This window comes from Cyprinus carpio, chromosome A13, assembly GCF_018340385.1.
Source record: "Cyprinus carpio isolate SPL01 chromosome A13, ASM1834038v1, whole genome shotgun sequence".
In the NCBI taxonomy this organism is placed as follows: Eukaryota; Metazoa; Chordata; class Actinopteri; order Cypriniformes; family Cyprinidae; genus Cyprinus; species Cyprinus carpio.
Window position 1 is genome coordinate 10,644,594 of NC_056584.1, and position 20,534 is coordinate 10,665,127.

Sequence of the window (20,534 nt, forward strand, 5' to 3'; positions counted from 1 at the left end):
ATGTCCCACTTGTCCCTGTGTGATGGCGTGCGCTCCGTGCAAATGCTGTGCAATGAATGTTCCGCACAGCTGTAGGTTAACTTTTTTTCCCTGGCTTCCAAGAAGGAGAGTAACGAGCAAGAACACTGTGTAGGGGACATGTCAACCGGAAACACAGTTCATGCAGGTGTGTTAACGAAAGAGAATCAAAAACAAACATAGGCAGCGCTGGGGGTGCGAGGCCTTGGGAATTGACGCAAACCGCTGGGGTTAATGGTCGGTTGTCCATGTTAATAAAGGATTTTGCTTCCGAATTATGCTACACATCTGTTTTCCTGGGCGGTAGCATACATCTACCAGGGTAGCACAATTCGTCCGCCCCCTGTGTGACGAGAGCCAACCCACTACAAACCCTTCCCAACGATGCATTTGTTGCATTCCAGTGGGGGCCCCTCATCTGGCTTATACTGCTTCTAATGTTTTTTTCCGCAGGACCTCCAGCCAGAATCTAGGCCCCCCAACACCAAAGACTACCGCTGTATATTATGCTGTCCACATGTTCTTAGGTCCTTTTTGTCCCCGTGTTCACCAAACCCATCTTGGTTGTTTGCTGAACTAAAAAAGTCATTTTTTCGTGTTATATATAATAGCCGCCCGTCCCCAGTGAAGTTTCCAGTCGTGTATGATAACTGAATATGCTGGAGTTGTTTTTGGATGAGTCAGGAGAATTTTCTTGAATTTTTCTTGTACTGTTTGCAATTTCTTAAAAGGTTTTCTGACCCGAGACTCAAACTTTTTTTCTGAAATTCTCCAGCTGTGGTCCTTGCAGAGTCTTTCGGCCACTCCAAATTCTCCTCGCTCACCACACATTAGGACGATACTAGGACACACGTCCAATCATTCCACGCAGATTTCTAACATTTTCTGTTGATTGGAAATTCTTAATTATTGCCCTGATGGTGGAAATGGGAAATTTCACTGCTCTAGCTCTTTTCTTAAAGCCCACTTCACTAATTTGTGAAGCTCAATTATCTTTTGCTGCACAATCAGCAATCTATCTCTTGTTTTTTTCTCATTGTGATGGATGATTAAGGGAATTTGGGCTTTGTTAATCCTCCTCTTTATATTTCTGTGAAACAGAACGCCATGGACGTGGATACTTTTCATGTTCAAATCACGCTGGAGTGGCTCGAAATTGTGAATATGTACTGGGATATATTTTAGAGATATTTACTCATAAGAACTTTTCTAGGGGTGCCAATAATTGTGTCCAACGTGTATTTGAGAAAAACATTTATTTCATTGATGATTTCACCCCATTTTAAATTCTTATATCCAATGAAAGGGATAGATTTTGTGAATTTTTTAAATAAAAGATCAAAAGGAGTATGAACAATGCAGATGAATTTTTCCCACGCCTTCTTTGATCATATTTAACAAAGGGTGCCGATATTTTGGCCATGACTGTATGATCCCTTTAAAAATATATATTCTTTTCTGTTCTGTTTTTTTAAGCAAGTGCTTGCTTAAAAAACCTTTTAGGAAGGTTTTTTCCTTCTTTCTGTAAATGACCCCCTGAATGTGAACTAAGACCTGGCCTGTATTACTGGAAGCAAAAGAGTGGTAAACTGTGGATATTTTTTAATTAAACCACTGTGCAACTGACTCATCCTGAGGATGTGATGAACTTTGGTTGACCTATAGGCCGTAACACTTATGCACATCATGCTATTTCTGCTTCTGTTGCAATACGTGATAAAGGTCTCTCTGGAAGTTTTACTTTGGTAATCTCAAATGTTGTTTTCCCATAATGTTTCCATGAAGATTGCACTATTACAGATATGAAAATGCAGGAGGTCAGCTGTTTCTACAAATACCTATGTTCCACGCTACAACATTATCTTTTGGGTAAGTTGATGACCGATGTTTATTTCAGTGTAATGTAAACATACACAAACAAACACAAACATTCCTTCACTGCCAAGTCACGTTTAAATGGCCACCCTCCAGGTTCTCAACCTTAGATAACGCCTGCCTGCCTATCTTTTCTGCCACTCTTGCTCAGATAACCATGATTCTGTAGACCGCCACGCCTGTTCAATTATTTGTTTCCACTTAGTTTCATACTGTGTACAAAGTGGATGTTTCATAGTTTCTGACTGTTTTTGCATATGGGTGGGTCATTTCACCAGTAAGTGAAACCCACAAAGAAACAAAAGTCAGCCTTATAATGACGTCAACAGGAAAACCAATTCAAACCTCGTGTATTGTTGCAGTAGTTTATGGTGTCCTCTATAGGAAGCAGGGGAGGATTTCAGAGATAACCACTTCTAACCGTGTCCTGTTTTCAGTAGTGAACATGGCTCCTGTGTCTTGAACGAGCATTGTTATTACTGCACAGTGTTAATGACATATTTTATATATGAATTTTAAGTTTATTTTCCATTTGACAAATAAGCTTTTTATCTTTAGTATGTTCATAAATTGTATACACTACTGTTCAGACGTTTGGGGTCATTAAGGTTTTGTTTGAAAGAAATTAATGGTACTTTTTGGGTCGTAGTGTAATTACAACCTTTATTTTTGCAAACAGTATTGGCTGTTGTCTCGTTTCTTGGCATTCTAGGCATTAGTCCTTTCTTTAGTCCTATTGATACATCATCAGTTATAACCCACACACTCAGTTGGGTTGCAGGTTTTGTTTTGTGTGAGCTTGTCACTGTACCTGATGTAACTTTTAATCATTTCAATTTCTTCTCTAAACCTCTTCTGGTTCTCAGCTAGCTGGAACAGCATTCATTGCAATGGCTTCTGGGCCGGGAGTGAAAAGGTAAGTAGACACTTTGAAACTTCCTGTATATATATTATAAATTATTATCACTGTATAATTTGTACATTCTTCTTTCTATAATATTTCTTCTCTCTCTCTCTCTCTCTCTCCTGTAATGTGTGTATATATATATATGTATAAAATATATATATAGTTTTTAATGACTTTGATATATATATATATATATATATTATAAATATATATATATATATATATTAAATATATATATATCTATATTATATATATATATAATATATCAAAGTCCTTAAAAAAACACATAACTTTTGAATGGTAGACAACATTTACTGTGCAAAAAACACTGTGAGGTATGTAAGCTGTGAATGTGTTTTAGTTGGCTCAGGGAAAAACAACCAGTGTAAATTGTTTGTTCCTTGATTTGCCCACAGGGGTTTATCAGATCTGACAACAAGTTACACGTCTTCATGTGTTGACCCAGTTTGGGGGGTTGCTTGTTGTGTGGGCACAGTCACTTTCGTTTGGGATTTGCTGGGGTTTGAGGAGCTCTCAGGGAAAACATCTGCCTCCTCAAGTTTGTAAGTACTCATACTACTTAAATGTGATCCTGAAGCCATCACATATGCTGGTCAGTTCAAAATAAGAATATTATTTGGCATGCCTTGCAGTAGTGCCCGGATCAGTACAAGATCAGAAGCTTTCATGAAGTGTTAATGAAATTAGTTCCAGTCCATGAAATGAACACAAATTCTATTTATACTGTCAAATGATGCTCTTTGATTTTTTCACCTTGCTTATTGACCTTGTCCTGCAGTTCTCTGGGAGTCATTGGCTTCATCTTTTTCCTGGAGTTGACGGCTGTGGTGTTAGCATTTGTGTTCCAGGGCCAAGTTAGGGAGTGGCTCAATGATTTCTACTTGGCTAATGTGAAGGCCTACAGGGACGACATTGACTTGCAGAAACCTGATCGACCTCTCTCCAGACACTGGTAAGTCTGAGAGAGTACTAGTATACTAATGTTTCAATTTTATAAAATGAATGCTTGCCAACCACATAATATATTATATGTGAAATGGTTTCCATAAAAAAAGTGTATGTTTCTCTACCCGCTTCCATGCCTTTTGCAAATTCTTGCTTAAATAATTAAGTAATGTTTAATTAACAAGCATTACTTGCCCTGGAATAAAACCATAGATACTTATGACTGCTAGAGCAGTTTTGAGCTGTGTTACTGGACATATTGGTTTTATGTTTTATCACAACGTTTAACATTTTTCAAAATGTAAATTATGTTTTGGTGTAAATTGGGGCAGTTTGATGAAGCATGTGGCTTCATGCTTGTGACAATCTGGTAAAAGGTGTCCCTGAGAAATTTCATCACTAATACGTATGCACAATTGTGACTGTGCTAATATGTTACAGAACCTGAATGTATGTTTTTTTTTTTTTTCAAAGAATCATTGCTGTGGAGCTAAAGGCCCCCAACGACTGGAATCTAAATGTGTATTTTAACTGCTCAATGAGTAACCCCAGCAGAGAGAAATGTGGAGGGCCCTTTTCCTGCTGCATCAGCGACCCTGCTGTAGGTTATTCTCTTTATTCACAGCAGACCTCCACAGAAAAAAAGAACTTTTCAGCATGCTGCACTGTCATAAAAACATACTGTTTAAACCGCACCCCATTGTGCTTTAACGTCGAAGGCCCAAGGATGTGGAAGACTTCCTCTGCTTGTGGTGGCCTTGTACCACTGCCTGTATGTGAAAGTGATAGTGAGAAACAGATGACCAGAATTTAGATTTTCCCATGAACTATCCTTTTTAACAAGTGGATTCACTTTGCAGATGTCTTTTTTCTGGGAGACAAACTGAAATTGTTTTAGACTGCCCCTAAAGCTTTGTGCCCCACGCATAGGTTATAAATTTCTTTGGTTTAAATTACTTAATGCAGGGAGTGTTTTCACCATTGTAAATGACTTTACAGTGAATATAGGCCTATGAACCTATGACTTTCCTTTACAGGATACAGTGGTGAACACGCAGTGTGGATATGATGTTAGAGCCTCTGGCACACCGGTGAGTGCATTTTGAACATTTGTACTAAAGACAGGTATTTCATTATTTGCTGTTGTTGACTAAAATTCTGCTTCAGTACATGTCCCCCTACAAATGTGAAAGTTGAGTGAGTTCTTGCTTCAGAAAGTGGAATAAATTAATTAATTGTCAGCTTCTGCATACCAGAAAATGTAAAAGTTTTTGAAATTAAAGTCAAGTTTCCAAGGTTCAGTTTCTCTGATGGCAGCACTAATATCTGTCACTTTTGAAAATTGCATTTTCAAATGGGGCATGTGTACAGTTGTTCTGTTCTTCTGCTCTCCACTCGTAATTGTTCTCTTTTTGTGTTCTATTGGTTGTAAGGAAATTGCAATTGGGAGAGCAGAAAACCTGCAGAGAATAAACCTGTATATTATAATGTGACGCACAGGGCACTTGCTGCTTTGTAGATGTAATAAAATGGTCTTTAATTAATTGCATAACATTTACTGTTGCTTATTTGTGAAATATAACACACACTGTTTTCTACTTTTAGTCACAATGGAGCAACACCATTATGTCAAAGGATGCATGATTGCTTTGGAGGAGTGGCTTCCACGCAATCTCTACATTGTGGTGGAGTCTTCATATAGTAATATCATTGCTACAGGTATGGAATGTACTTTAGATAAAAAAAAAAAAATACTGCATGGAAAGTATATTTTACAGCTAGATGTCACTTTCAGCTCTTTTATTTTCAAAGAGCAACCAAAAAGCAAAACCACTTTCAAATTCTACAGTAATTATAATATAATCATTAGAATGAAGTTATAGGTCCTGGAAAGAAAGTACCCATCTGCATTTTTACAGTATGTGTCTTTAAAACTCAGTTTCGAAGTTAATCTCAATGTAATGTTGTGTCTTGTCTTTAAACTCTCAGATGGTGGGAATCTTCTTTGCGAGGACGTTGATTGGGAGACATTGAAAAAGTCAAGTTTAATTATTACTAAAGCTCGCATTACTGAAAGTGAGCGGAGGTGCAATGTTGGAAAGACGTGGACCTCCTGTTATTCTTCTGCATCTCCTTTGTGGAGAAGAGGACTGTGGACAATTCATGGACCACCTTTTCAGAAATTCTATAAACCACATGTTAAATACGCAGCTGCCTAAGTTTACCTGGATACCGTCACGTGTGCCTTGTCTCTTCAAGTTTATTTCTGGCCCACTCCCTATAAGATTTTTTTTTTTTTTTTCCAAATCTTTTTTTTTATTTTTTTTTTATAGGACTACCATTAACCAAACATTTGTATTTTTGAGACCACTATTAACCAAGCTGGGTGTACTTTGTGGCAACATAACCTGTAAACTAACCTGAAATGTAAATTGTATGATGAAGAAGTCATCAACCCAGCTTTGATTCCTGAAATGTATCTATGTGGTCCTGTTGCACACAGTCCAAAATCTTATGTGTACTCTTTTCCTTTGGGAAACTAAATTTAAGAATTAGTACACTAACTAGAACAAATTTAGGATGTTTTTAGAAGCATGTTTATTTTTCCTTAGATAAAAACCTGCAAAAGTTAAGATAAAAAAAAAAAGAATAAAAGATTGACAGGTTTATAGTAAAACCGTATAATGAAAGAGAAAAAAAATATGCTGTTTCCAACTACAGTAAATACATATCCTTAAAGTTTGTTGAGTTTAGTTGTATTTGTAACAATTTTTTGCAGTCAGAAGTTCTGCATTTAATGTCAACTATAAAGAGTACAGACAGAAAATATCAAGATCTGACTCTACCTACTCGCATGTAAATGGAACATAATTGAGAATGCAGTTGGGTTTCAAATGCCAGCGGGGTCTAAAAGAAAAGTGAGTGATATATTTGGTCCTGCGTGATAGAGGTAAGATGCGTCAGTATACGTTATATGCTCTTGTGTGTCCATTCTGTTATCTAAATGACTTTCATTTAATAGTCACTTGAGTCACAAGAGTCACGGCTTATAAAAAGATGTCAACATTGCCTAGAGATGCCAACATTTACCTCCTTTTTTCTACTCTATTACTTGGTGAATTTATACAAAAATGCCGATTGTGCCTTTTCTCTGGCATTGAAGATTTCATAAATGTTTTGTACCGTGTTTAAGCTGGATAGAATCAAACTTATGAGTGTTCAAAAAGAAAATGTACTTTTTTTTTGTATTTTCAAATGAAATTTTAATGCCATTTAAGCACAAATTACTTAAAATATGTAATATTAAAAATATAACATTAACATGTCTTCACACAACACAAAACACAATATGCATTCTGACATAAAATGCAAACACCTTTTCTATAGCCCAAAGACTTCTTTTTACAGGTTTCTATCATATTGTACTTATATGTGACCTCTGAAATTCTCATCAATGCAAAAAGGAAATTATTTAAAAAAAAAAAAGAAAAAGAAAGAAAGCATTTAGTTAATCTTTTTAATTCAGAGTGCACTATTTTGTCCCTTTTTTTGGAGTGTGTCTGTGCCACTGTGTAATGTTAAAGCTCAATTGAGTATTTTACTAAAATGCAGTACAGTTTCCCTGATCTTGCCTGCAAGAGCCATTTTTGTGAAGGGAGGTTTTCTGTGTTGAATTTAGATGTCATTTGTTGTTGAATGTTTGTTATCTTTGTAAATATTTTCTGAATTCTTTTCACAATTTTTATATTCATAATAATACAAAAAGTCAGCAGCCAATTATTGTACAAGAAGCTTTTTTTTATATTTTCAAAGTTAAAAACAGTTGTACTGCTTAATATTTTATGGCAGCCATGATAATTTTCAGGGTTCTTTAATGAACAGAAAGAACTCAAACAATATTTATTTGAAATAGAGTTTTAATTAAATTTAAAGGTGTGCTTATGGAATAACAGTATTAAATTCTTTAAAATATCTTAATGTCTTAATGACCCCAAACTTTGAATGGTAAAATACTTTATAAAAAAAAAAAAAAAACAACACATTCCTGTTCTTTATGTGCACAATTAATCATTGAAAATTTAAAAAAAAAATCTGTCGAAATGTAATAACCTTCATACTTCAGAAACAATTTTACTTGATGGCTGACAATTTTTTGTAATGCCCACAATTTTTACAATCTGATCATATTTTACTTTGGAAATGCACACTATGATGGAAGTAAAGTGTTTTGCAAATATCTTTTCACTCTAAATTTTTTTAAAAAAAATTAACAAAATGAAGACTTGACTTTGGCAGGGAAGCAGGGACAAAAACAACCTAAACAGTGTAGCATGAAACAGGCTTTTAAAATTCTAACTTTGCTCTGGGTTATGACATCAGAGCTTCAGACTATCAGGTCAGAAAGGCCCACTTCTTGAGAAAACCTGCAGTGCAGTACATTTGCCACAACCCTTGTGTGTGACTTTTCAGCTCATACAACTAAAGTATCTCTCTTATTATTAAGGTAGTGGCATTTTCTCATTCAAAGTGACTTACAGCACACTCTATTACAAGCACAATCATCCTGGAGAAACCTGGAGTGTCTTTCTCAATAGTGATAAAGCAGAACTGGGATCTCGGTAACATTGCCATTTCACAGTCACCTCTACATTAGACTGATGAAATTTGTTTAATATATATTAATAAAAAGTAGTGTTGTTGTGTTTTTTTGCAGGGCAGATGGGAACATACTGTGAACAAATAAAAATGACCATTGCACTTCTGAAGGTTGATGTGTACATTTTTTTTCTTGGTCAGAAGTATAGAAGATCTGATTCCTTTCAGTGGAAGATACAGAACAACTATCTCCCTCACGGAAAAAGCTACATAACAAGTAAAGGATGGACTGAGGGAAAACAGCCTTTTCCTGTTGTTGTTAAATCAGACCTTCCTTAGTCACAATTTCTTTAGATGCATTGTTTCTGTGCTCACACTGGTTCTTATTTACATAGATTTTTGCATCACGTCCTATTTTAAAGAACAGAAAATAATAATTTTATTTTCAGATACATTGTGCCACATGAATGCATGCATTTATAACAGAAAAAGAGCAGAAAATAGAACACTAATGGCTTTTCATTTACAAAAATCACAGATTCATGCAAAACACAGTATGATGTTCCTTTACATCAGGCTAGTTTGCGTCTACACATTTGCACATAAGTATGATCTATTTAATATATATTAAAATGTCTAAAATCAGATCTCTAGATATTTTCCTTAAAAATCAGCAAAGAAAATGCAAAAAAAAAAAAAAAAAAAAAAACTCTTAAGTTGTACTCATTTCATCATAATATTTGTATTGATGTTTTACCAAGTTTAAAACCATGATTCCTTTTTTTAAATCAGCACAGAAAATTTAAAGTTGTCATAAAGGTCTAAACATTTCTACATAATTAGTGTAATCTGCTTCTTTAAACACGTTACCACGTTTAAAACCAGAATTCTACATATTTTCCTTAAAAATTAGCAACTTTCCGTTGAGGTCTTATCATAAGGCACTATAACTCACCATAACTCTGTTTATTTTTGACCGTGTTCTTTGAAATGCAGCGAACACCATACTACATTAGCTGCCCTGCAGAGATCCATCTTTGAAGTCTTTAGCGTGTGAGGAGTCATGGGAAATCCCTCTGAAGTCCACAGAGGGCCCAGTCCGCTTGCAGGCCTCCAGCAGCAGCTCTTTCCTTGTAGTTGTGATGACTTCCTCCTGGGCATCGACAGATCTTGCCATTATTCAGTGTACTGTGCATTCTAATAGAATACAGGTACAAGATTTAAAGTCTGATTTCTTATACACAAATAGCTGAAAATCATCTTATGCTAAAAGAGAGCATTCTATGTGTCATTTGATCTATTTTACATAAACAAACACGTGTCAAATGTGACCTGAAATAGTGAGGGCAGTCTTGTTTCCAGCGCTGCTTTGTAAATCAGTTGCTTTTTTATTCATTCTGTGATTGTCATTGCATTTTTCTATCTGAGCTAAACCTGCTGTGATTTTCATATATATGTGGACAGGTTCTCTACAGTGTTTTTTTTTTTTTATAATTTATTTTTACCATATTGCAGAGGCGTGAAGTGGGAATGCTTGTTGACAGTTGTACAACGTCGCCTGCATTTGCGTGCAACTAATGTCAGAGATTTCACAGCTTGGGACTCCAACTTTGACAGCATTTCAGACAGAGAAATGCGAATCCATGGTTACACAGGCTATGCCGAATGCATATGTGGCTTGTGGAGATACCAAGGCAAGCTCTCAGCTATTGAAAGTTGCTTTAGTGCAGATTACATTACAGTGTTTGACTCAGGAATCAGCACTGACTCCTAATCCATTTCCTCAAATGTTGTGATGTTACAGCACTTTTAGAGATCCATCTTGTCATGTCCTCATAGTGAATGATTCATATCAACTCTTTTAAATGTATTTTGGTTGGTGTAGAGAAATGTTTTTATCTTTTGCATTCTTGAGGTTAAAATCCTTTTACCCATATGTCACACACTATTCTGCTCTCTTACTTTGTGGAAGTCAATGAGGTCAGCAAGGGTAGCATGCCGGTTTTGGTCCACACCCAGAAAGCCGTAACAGTCCCTAGAAACATTGATAAGGAAATGCTTGAAAATGCTGGCTGTGCGATAGGACAGCGTGTAGCTCCATATCATCTCACTGACCCGTACCAAGAAAGAGCCCTCAGCTGCATTCATAAGCAGTGACTCTGAGTCGTCTCGAGAGATGATACCTTCAGCATAGAAATCACAGTCAACTGTCAGTGGAGACAGTTGTTTTTTAATTATTAATTATGTGCACACTAATGCAAACTCCCCAAAACACAATTTTTTTGTGAAAAGGGCAAACAGGCCAGACACTTAATTGTATGTTATTTGCAATTAAATTAAAATGTATTAGTTAAGTTTAAATTTATACAGTTTCATAATTGTCTTTGAAATATAGTTACAGTTGAATGAACTGAGATTTATGTTTAACTAAAATTTAATGTTATTTCTATATAAAGGTTATGTCATGTGCTTAAATATATTTGTGTTTGGTCATGAGTGCACACTTTAAATTAATATTATATGATCTGCAAGTAGCTTTTTAAATATGTACAAGTGCAAGTGCACATTCAATACAGTTAAGCAGACTCCTTTTTCCACAAGGGTAACACATTAAGAGTAGTTGTGTGGGTATTTCAGCATTGTTTCCATTGTAATCTTGTTATCTCTGTAATGGAGTAATCAGGTGCCAGAAAGAAAGTGGTACAGTATGTTTTTCCATGTATCTCTACCAGCAGTGTTGTTGCAAATCTACACCGTAGCTTGTGTATGTGTGTCAGTAAGAGTATAAATGAGTGTGCGTCTGTCCTCCTTATCTAGACGCATCTATTCAGAATCACACAGACTGATGTGCGGCCCACATTCCATTGGGAATTTCCGACACTCACAAGCCTATTAATCTGCTCTCTTGTCATTTAAACAGGAGTTCACACACTGTAACGCATACTAACATGACAAAGCTGCAGGACTCACACCAGTAATTAGCCTAGCAAAGCCTTTGAATTATTGAGCACTCCCCCTCAATTTCTCTCTAATGTCTGTCCATGTACAAGTAGATGCAGACACACACCACTGCTCTCCATCTGTTGTTCGGCTAGTTTCTGGTTTCAAAAAACAAGGGCTGCATATTCCACACTCCATTTTCTCTCTCCTTGTGGATCTGAGAGTGACAGTGTGTACAAGAGGGTAAAAAGAGCAGAGCTGGGCACAAGGGCACAAATGTCTGGGTTGCCAAAACTACTCATGTTTTCCACTTGCTTATGGGACAGTCATCAGCCACATTCTGCAATTAATGCTGACATTGGCACGCTATTCAAGTTGCACACAATTTAACAGGTGATCATGGATTTTAATGTATCGTATCAGATAACAGGAGACACAAGATAGGTCATTAAGAAACCTTACCGTGGAACCACGGTGCGATATCATTGCCATTCCGTTCATATCCTGCTTGTTTTGGTTTCTGCTCTTCCGTGAACCAAAGAATAAGCATCTCCCTGGAACTGGGCCGTGGTGTTCGCACCCATGCAGGGCTAATGGGAAAGAAAAGCGCTAATTTACCGAATTACACAGTTCTTGCTCTGGTGCATAATCCTATTGAAAAGACCAGCCTAAGATGGTTTGGTGGTCTTAGATGGTCTCCCAGACTGGTCAAAAAGACCTACTTTGCCTATAATAGAGCATGTAAGGCTGGGAGAGCAGCTGAACCAACTGAACACTGGCTAAATTAACTTGAAGTATTTTAAACAAATGAATTTACCTTTTGTGTTTTATTAACAAAATGCAATACCTTGAATGCAACGTGGGTCACTTTGATCTATATTCAGTGTTACATACTGTAAGTTAAGTTAACAACTTTATTAATCCCACAAGGGGCAATTAAAGTAAGGCAGTAGCATCATATAACAAACTTAATACAAACATAATATTTCACATAGACAATGCAAAAAAATAATATTATTATTTCTATACAGAATGGTTACCTGTCCATTAGTGTTTGTGTTGCACTGCTACTATGTCTGCGGCTTTGTCTGCACTGGCACAGAGGAGGTTCTGCACATTGAAGGCCGGGCCTGGGACGGACTTCATTGCTGGGAACAGGACTAACAGATGGTTCAATGAAAGTATTGTGGCTCCAGTAGGATTGATTCTGAAAGTGGCCACTTAGGCCAGCAACATGGCTTTTCTCTATAGCCTGTAGTGACTGACGCTTATACTCATCTCTTGCCCAACGAGCCTTTCTTGTCATCAGCTGCTTTGGATCGACATACTAAAAAGGAAGTAGAATAAATAAATGGTCGGATGGAGAAAAATTTATAAGAAATGATAGATTGCATGCAACCTTGCTGGAAAATCCTACTTATATAACTTATATAATCCTAATAAAAGCTTATATAACTGGTAAGTGTGTTTTGGAACATGGTAGCTGGTTTCTAGCTATAAGCTAGTCTGTCTTTGTTGCAACAAACTAGTTGCTATACAGTTGTATACCAGGTAGAACACTGACTAGTTATAACTATTGCTCTCTCTCTCTCTCTCTCTTTCTAAACATGGTGACAGGTATTTATTTGATTAATAAAAAAAATATATATAATTTTTTTTTCACATTTACAGGCTGAAGAGATTTTTGTAGATGTTAAGAAGACACATACATACACAAACAGAAGATGAAAATGTATATGAAGAAATAAAATCTTCACTCACATTGTTCCTCCCACTCTGTCACGTTGTTCACTTTTTTTGTTCTTGTTCAAGGCTCCTTCACTCTTTTTTCCTCTGCATGTCGGATCTCCTCTTCTCCCCTCTGCCTCTCCTCTTCCTCTTGTTTCTGTGTGTGTAACACATTTTTTTTTTGTGACAGAGAAAGAGAGAGAGAGAGAGAGAGAGAGAGAGAGAGAGAGAGATGGAGTTGACAAATCATATACACCTCAGTCCTTACTTAGCCTCAGTATGTTGTTCTAACTCTTGCAGCACTAATGTGTAGCACCAGTGGCTCATTAGCTGTGTTGAAATGTAAATCATTTGGTTGAATAATTAATCCTCTAGGACAATAACATGTGGCAGCATGGTTGTTTGAGATACTTAAGCTGTGTAATTATTGGCATAAGATAATTACCAATGAGGCATTATCTGAAAACAGACACTCCTTGTGCAGTGTGAATATTGAAAAACGGTCATGCCTCCACCCCAAGTACCATGCATCTAGATTTTGGGTCAATGACATCATTTAAAAAATGCATTAAAATACAAATTAACATATACAATGGCATGTTTTTTTCAAAATAAAGTTTGATATTTTTTGGAAGGCATAAATTACAGAAGCGTGATTTAACAAATTAAGAATTGGGAAATGTTATTGTATATAATGCGTATTAGTTTCTTACATTTGCATATAAGTTTGCATATAAGTTTAGTATAAAAGCTTTTTGAAACTAACATGAATACACAAGTCAATTTTTTAAGAGCTTGAAATGCTTTTTATAAGATTATTCCTATTCATTTTCCTGTGTGCTCTTATTTGTCGTTGACCATTTTACACTTTAGCATGACTTCTACTTTTCACAACATCAACCAAAACCAGCTCCAGCTCTGTATAACACATTTCCTGTTTTATTTAGCCTCAAACTGGAAAGCAACTAAGACTAACATGACAAAACGAAAGTACATAGACTGTTTTGGAGAACTAAAATAGCATTCAGCCCTAGTTTTTGTCGTTGCTGCAGCATGTTGCCTTCCTGTTGGTTTCAGATTGAGTATTGATTGCCTGGTTGTTCTCCTCATTGTTCCCTGTCTTTCAAAGGGAGGTAGAAAAAATAGAAGTACAGAGGGCCTACCTTCACACACTGCTGTCGTTCCACACACTTAGCCAAATAATTTACAGAGAGATTGGTGGAAAACAGCATCCACCAAACGAATGTTAGGCCCTAAAGGTAGACATCATTGCAGGTCTCGTAAGTAATTGATCACTTGTGACCCCCACTGCTAAGTTAGTCCTTCGACTTTCTAGCAAATGGTTTGAATCCTTGTGAAGCACTGGCAACCGTTTTTGTCTTGCTGAGGCCAATTACAGCATTCTCATTTTGCAGCAGATTTAGAAGTTTGAGGGGTTTGTTGATCAATCACCTTTAGTTTCTCCTGCATACCTTCCTCCTCCTGTTTGGCTGCCTTCCTGTCCTCTGCTTCTTCCTTTCATTTTCCTTCAACCAAGCGTGCTTTTTCCTTTGTGATGGCATCTCTGAACTTTTGCTTTATTTCTTCTTCTTTCTTCCGCCTTTTAAAATGCCAAAAAATTAAGGTGGACAATCTTTTAATAAACTAGGACTTTGAAAATTCCTGAAAACAAGCTGCTTTCATGTCAGTGTATTATTATTATTTTTTTCCTTAGGCATATTTGGAAAAATGATGGACATGATTTTTCTATATAAACAAAACTAATTTTATATCTCTATGTGGCACCCTGAAGCATGATACTAAACTGCTAAATCTCTACAGCAATAGATTTCATATTTTATGTATTTATTATGGAAATGAAACAAGTTTGGAAACTAGTCAGTGGATACAGATAGACATCATGGATTTTGTGTTCAGCTCACAATCCTCACCACAGCTCCTGGGCTTCTAGCTGAGCCTGTCGCCTGGCTCTCTCCTCCATCAGCTCTTTGACAATCATCGCATATGGTTTGTCTCCAGGGGAGTCCCCCATTACCCAGACCCACACCTCACCATGTCTACCCTGCAGCCACTGAACACTCTTTCTGTTTTCTGGAGAGAGTGATAAAGGCAGTTGTGAAAACCAGACTAGATTATATTTTTAACAGGATATTTCTACCCAAAGTTAAAATGGTCATCATTCACTCACCCTCATGTCATTCCAAACCCATAAGACTTATGTTCATTTTTGAAACACACATGAATATATTTTTTTATATCATTTTTGTCCATCCATTAAAAGTCCATGCAACCAAAAGTCTGACTCATCCGTGTTTAGCATAAAGTATTTGATGAGCTCAGTGTATTGATCAATGTTTATATCAATGTTATGTCTCTTTAGATAACCTGGATTAAACTACTTGATACTTTTACAATGTGATTTTGTAGTTTTTAATGCGTCAAAGTTTCAGTTGTGAAGACTTTCAACGGATGGACAAAAATGATGAGAAAATATTAAAAATATCTTCATTTGTGTACTGAAGATGAATGAAAGTCTTATGGGTTTTGAAACAACATGAGGGTGAGGAATTAACAACAGGATTAAAATTTTTGGGTGAATTAACTCTTTAACTAAAGAGTATTTAAACAATAATTTTGAACTGTGTACTACCTGCAAAGGGACCATCTAAACATCATGAAACTTCAGAAGTGACAGATTTGAAATCCTTTACAACATATACAGTAAATAAGAATTTTACACAACTGATTTTAGTAGTTTGCTGTTAGCTTGTTGCTAAGCTAATAATTCATTGCACAGACAAATATTATGGAAAGAATATATTTCAGTATTTTCTATCAAAGTGTCCACCATTTTGGATTTATTTTATCACTGAGTTTGTTACAATGCATGCTGGGTTATGGGATATGAAAAGCTGCCGAAACAAATTAGTGCTAAATGCAAGACAAAACTATTGGCTTAAAGGGATAGTTCACCCAAATTACTATTCTGTCATCATTTACTCACCCTTGTTCCAAACCCGTATGAATTTATTTCTTATGTTGAACACAAAAGAAGAAATTTTGAAGAATGTGTGTTTGCAATCAGTTGCTGGTCCCCACTGACTTCTATAGTATGAAAAAAAAAAAGAAGTCAGTGGGGACCAGCTGCTGTTTGAATACATTCTTAAATGTGGCTCTTAATTAGAGCTTTGTTGTCTTGGCAATAAATGACCAAGACAGTTCAAACATTTTCATGATATTTAAATCAAGAACTGGTTCTTGTTAGGCATGGCCATCGCTGCTACCGAAAATAAGTTTACCAGCATGGGGTCAATCCGGAAGCCAAAAAACCCAGGAGTGTGAATTTGGACCCAGAAATGGAAAGACTTAATCTGATTACATGAAGGCCTAGGAAAGATAGCCTTGCCAGACTCATCATTTCTCCTCCTTGGTCAGGGGTCTTTTCCAGCCTTCCTCTTGGCTCTCACACTCCGTCCAATGTCGCACCTGCTCCTGACGTATTTATGAAGAAAAGAATCTGCCTCTGCTCCTCATTTAGTTCAGCCAGAAGCTCTGGATCTGGATCAAGATCTGTTGCATCATTCTGGACTGCCAGAATCTCCTGTCCAGGAGCACGCTGGGAGAACTGCCAGATATATTTGGAGCAGAATTCTTTGAGTCGAAAAAGGTGAAGAGTTAACTACCATTTCAGCATGCTTGCCTGGAACAGCCTGCAACGTTTTACACCTGTAAGTCATGTGTGAGTCTTCAACAACAAATGCCCTGAGACAGTAACACAATTCCTACTTTATTTATATTGACTTATATGTGTTGGTTTTAGGAAAATTTCTTAGGTAGTTGTGGCAAAACATTTTGCAGTCACAAATATACTGTTCAAAAGTTTAGAATCATTATACATTTTAATAAATTGCTACTTTGTTAATCAATGATGCCCTAAATCGATCCAAATTACGGTGACATAATCAACATATTTGTTATGGGCTCATTATAAAGCACTTTATAAAGCAGACATTGTGAACAAACAGTTTCTGGAACAGCTCGCCCATCCACACCATTTTTTTTTCTATTCATTTATTCCATCCAGTCTTTATGTTCTTTTGCTCATTCTTTCCTTTTTAATTTGCCAGTGTCAGATGTTGTATTTTCATGAAAAGGCCAAAAATCACAAGCGTCTTCACTAAAGCAGATGAAGCTGGTCTTTGGTGAGTACTGTTTAATGAGGCTGCCAGCTGAGCTCCAGGGAGGACTCTGTTTCTCAACTAGGGACTCTGATGTGCTTGTACTCTTGTTGTTGTACACTTTTTGCTTCATACTGCTTAGATCCAGTTTCCTTTCTTCATTCAAGATAGTAGGGTATGCAAGAACCTTCATCTCTCAAAAGAACAAACTGATGAGTTTCTGTATTCTTTTTCTATCACTTTAAATCCCCCCTTTAATGATTTAATAATATCTAAATAGTTGTTCTAGTTATTTCATTCAAACAGTAATAATATTTTTATATTTTTGGTAATACTTTACCATTGTTAAGTACTTACATTTGTTACATTAGTTAAAGCATTAGGTATAATGAACTAACAACAAACAACAACAATTTACAATTTTTTTTTACACCAATGTAATTAATTACATTGGTGAATAGAAATATGAGTTTCCTTCAAATGTGATTCCAATCTTGTGAACAGTGATGTATTTTAAAGTGTTCATTCCACTGTACAATTTAAATTTTTCAATAACAATACAAATATTTTCTCAACATCCTAGTCAAAAAAAAAAAAAACCTTGTCTCATGAATTCTTATCAGTTGTTTTTCTACTAAAAGAAAATCATTAGCTAGCATTCGTCAGCACTCTGTTGTTTGTTTTCCTAGGTCACTCTTTTTCTGCATTATTCATCTTACTGACCTGCTCTGGCTCCTTCAGATCCCTCTGTGTCCTGCAAGCATGGAGCTTCTCGCTGTGTCATTGAAGAGTCGAGCGCAGCCAGGTGATTGCCGGTGAATGCAGTGGTGCAGTATAGTGTCCCATCAGATCCATGATGAGGGTTTGTGTGGTTGCATCTGTTGTAACGGGCCTCTGGTCTGCACTGAAGGTCAGAAGTGTCCCACAGGTGAATGAACAAGGGCTGTTGTCAACCTATCATGCAACTGGATCTCTCTTGCTCGCTTGCTTTTGCTCTCTCACCTTGGCACACAAATATAGACATGCACCCAGAGAGAGAGAGAGAGAGAGAGAGATACTGGTTATGTATTTATAGACCTCTCTCTTGTCCTATCTAGGGTTCATCTCGGCCCATTGCTCTCTTCATTAAGTCTGTCCTCCTGCGGTACACTGCTAATGCCTTTGCAAGAGAGACTTTGAATTATTCTTTAAGCTACTTAAGCAAATTTAATGCTGCTAACTATGCTGAGATTACTTGTTTGGCATTAATTATTCATTTGTGTCTGTATGTTGCTCATTCCTTAAATTTTCCTTGTATCTATGTGAACTACCACCTTAAACAAAGTAAACAAAGCAAATCCTTGTGATTTTGAGCTTGTATCTATACATCTGGGGAAAGGACTGAAGGTGTGTTGGTGTATTTGAATAGAATCTTAGTGTTTTAATGTTCTCAGCTGGGCACCTCAAACAGCCACATGGTGCATAATTCTCTCTCTCTTTCTCTCTCTGTCCTTTATCTTTCTGTGTCAAGGTTATATTTCCTTTTCAAAAGATCCTTGATGTTTTTCTCCAGTACAGCCTTGATGAATGTTAAGTAGTTGTGCATGATCATTTAAGTATTTAGCTCTGATATTTTTAAAAATAATAATCTATTTTAATTGTACTTATAAAACATTATAGGTATATTACAAATTTGTTTGTCATGAAACTTTGATTCATATACTGTGAAATTTCTACTTGCCCACTTTTTCTTTTTCCATCTTTATGAATGTTATAAATGCAGACAACTTGAAAACAATACCGATACTTCCTGGCAGGCAAAACTAAAAGTTTGAACTCTCACACTGGCGCTTTCCTCTTCAATACTTCTTAAAAAGTCAATTTATCTCCCAGCAAGCTTAAGCCCCAGGCATCAAGACAGATTGTTTTAGGTCCTTTCTCAGCCGTAATGACACATGAGATATGGACTCGCATAACTGAATGTGTGGGTGAGTGTGTTACACCATCTGTAGGTTTTATGTGTATGTGTATGTATCACGAGACATGAGTGGACAAAATCCATCAAGCTCTACTAGACATGTGGTCCACTGGCACCAGAAGTTCTAAGTACAAGTAAGACCCCTTGGACTCTGGGATTTATGTCTAAACCCTCTTGTTTCTCTTTCAGGGTTTTCATGAAATTCCCATTATTAGCTTGTCTGAATTGATGGCTAAGAATATTGTTTGGAAAAAGTCAGCATATATTTGTGCATTTTGTAATATTATTCTAAAATTATCTTGTCCATAAATAGAGTGCTGCAGTGATGATGTATTTTTGTAGGCCATCCTAGAAGTTAGCATCATCCTGGTTCCCTCAACTAAAAAACAAGTAGGGTTTTTCCAATAAGCTGTGACCAGTATTACTGAAGTATTTTAAGTTGTAGAATAAAACGTGAAATATATTGAGCTTGTGTTAACCACAGACCCTATTTGAGGCTTTTAACCAAAAACCCATCGACTTCAGGACGACGGAAACGGAAGTGCTAAAATGCTAACTTGTTCCAAGGTTTTGGCCTACTAAAATACATCATTCCTGTAGCACTCTATTCCCCTTGGACCTTAGCTCTATTTTTATGCTTTTGATAAATGCATACAGTGCCTGCACACTCTATAGTTATGTGATAACAGACAGGGGGCAGTGTTGAGCTAAAGTAAAATGAGCCATTAGAGATTACTTGGTCTTTCAAAACAACACTAATCAAGAACAAGGCTTCCAAAAGGGAAGGACAGTCAGAGCCAAGGCTGCCACAGCCTGCTTGGCACTGGTCTACCTTTCGGTCACAGTCTGCTGTCAGGCTTTGACTAATGGTGTCTGCCAGTCTCATATTCACGCTCTCTCTTGCTCACTCTGTCTCCCTGGTCTCTATTCTTTCTCTTTTATGTTGCTTCCTTCCTTCCAGTGACTTCCAGTAACCCCTTTTCCCTCCACATTTCCACCCACCTCTCTTTTCCTCCTTTAGTTTCTATTCTTATTCCTTTCTAGTACTAATTTATAACCGATGATAATAAAATTCCTGCTTTTTTGTAATTAAGTAATTGGAGATGAGTGGGAAAGCTTTATGGTGAACTGCAGCAGAAATACATCCTCCCTCTTCCATGTTTAGATATACGCACAGCCCATCTGCAATGCCCACGTTGAATTGGGCTATGCACAGAAGCACAGAAATTAACACAACAGTGAGATTCTTCAGTGATTGCATCTGTTGCGCACTGGACAGAGAGATGAAGGCTGTATTGACCAGACACAACAAGTAGTGGGAATTAAAGGACTGGATCAAACATGCAGCGAGAGAGGAAGACAGCAATCA

The 20,534-nt window shown here is 36.7% G+C and overlaps 1 protein-coding gene and 1 long non-coding RNA gene across 2 annotated transcripts; one reads left to right on the plus strand and one right to left on the minus strand.

Annotated features, from left to right (window-relative positions):
- Positions 1-4,231: 4,231 nt before the first annotated feature.
- On the plus strand, positions 4,232-5,394 carry LOC122147334. Its single transcript, XR_006161578.1, has 3 exons — positions 4,232-4,367; positions 4,804-4,857; positions 5,372-5,394. It is a non-coding gene; the product is annotated as an uncharacterized LOC122147334 (long non-coding RNA).
- A 3,504-nt stretch (positions 5,395-8,898) lies between these two features.
- On the minus strand, positions 8,899-13,231 carry LOC109065894 (SH2 domain-containing protein 4B-like). Its single transcript, XM_042768748.1, has 4 exons — positions 13,064-13,231; positions 12,343-12,629; positions 11,765-11,892; positions 8,899-9,515 (listed from the first exon to the last, which is right to left on the minus strand). Exons 2-4 carry the CDS (start codon positions 12,606-12,608, stop codon positions 9,424-9,426), a joined length of 486 nt encoding a protein of 161 aa, XP_042624682.1. The 5' UTR covers positions 12,609-12,629; positions 13,064-13,231; the 3' UTR covers positions 8,899-9,423.
- Between the last annotated feature and the right edge of the window lie 7,303 nt (positions 13,232-20,534).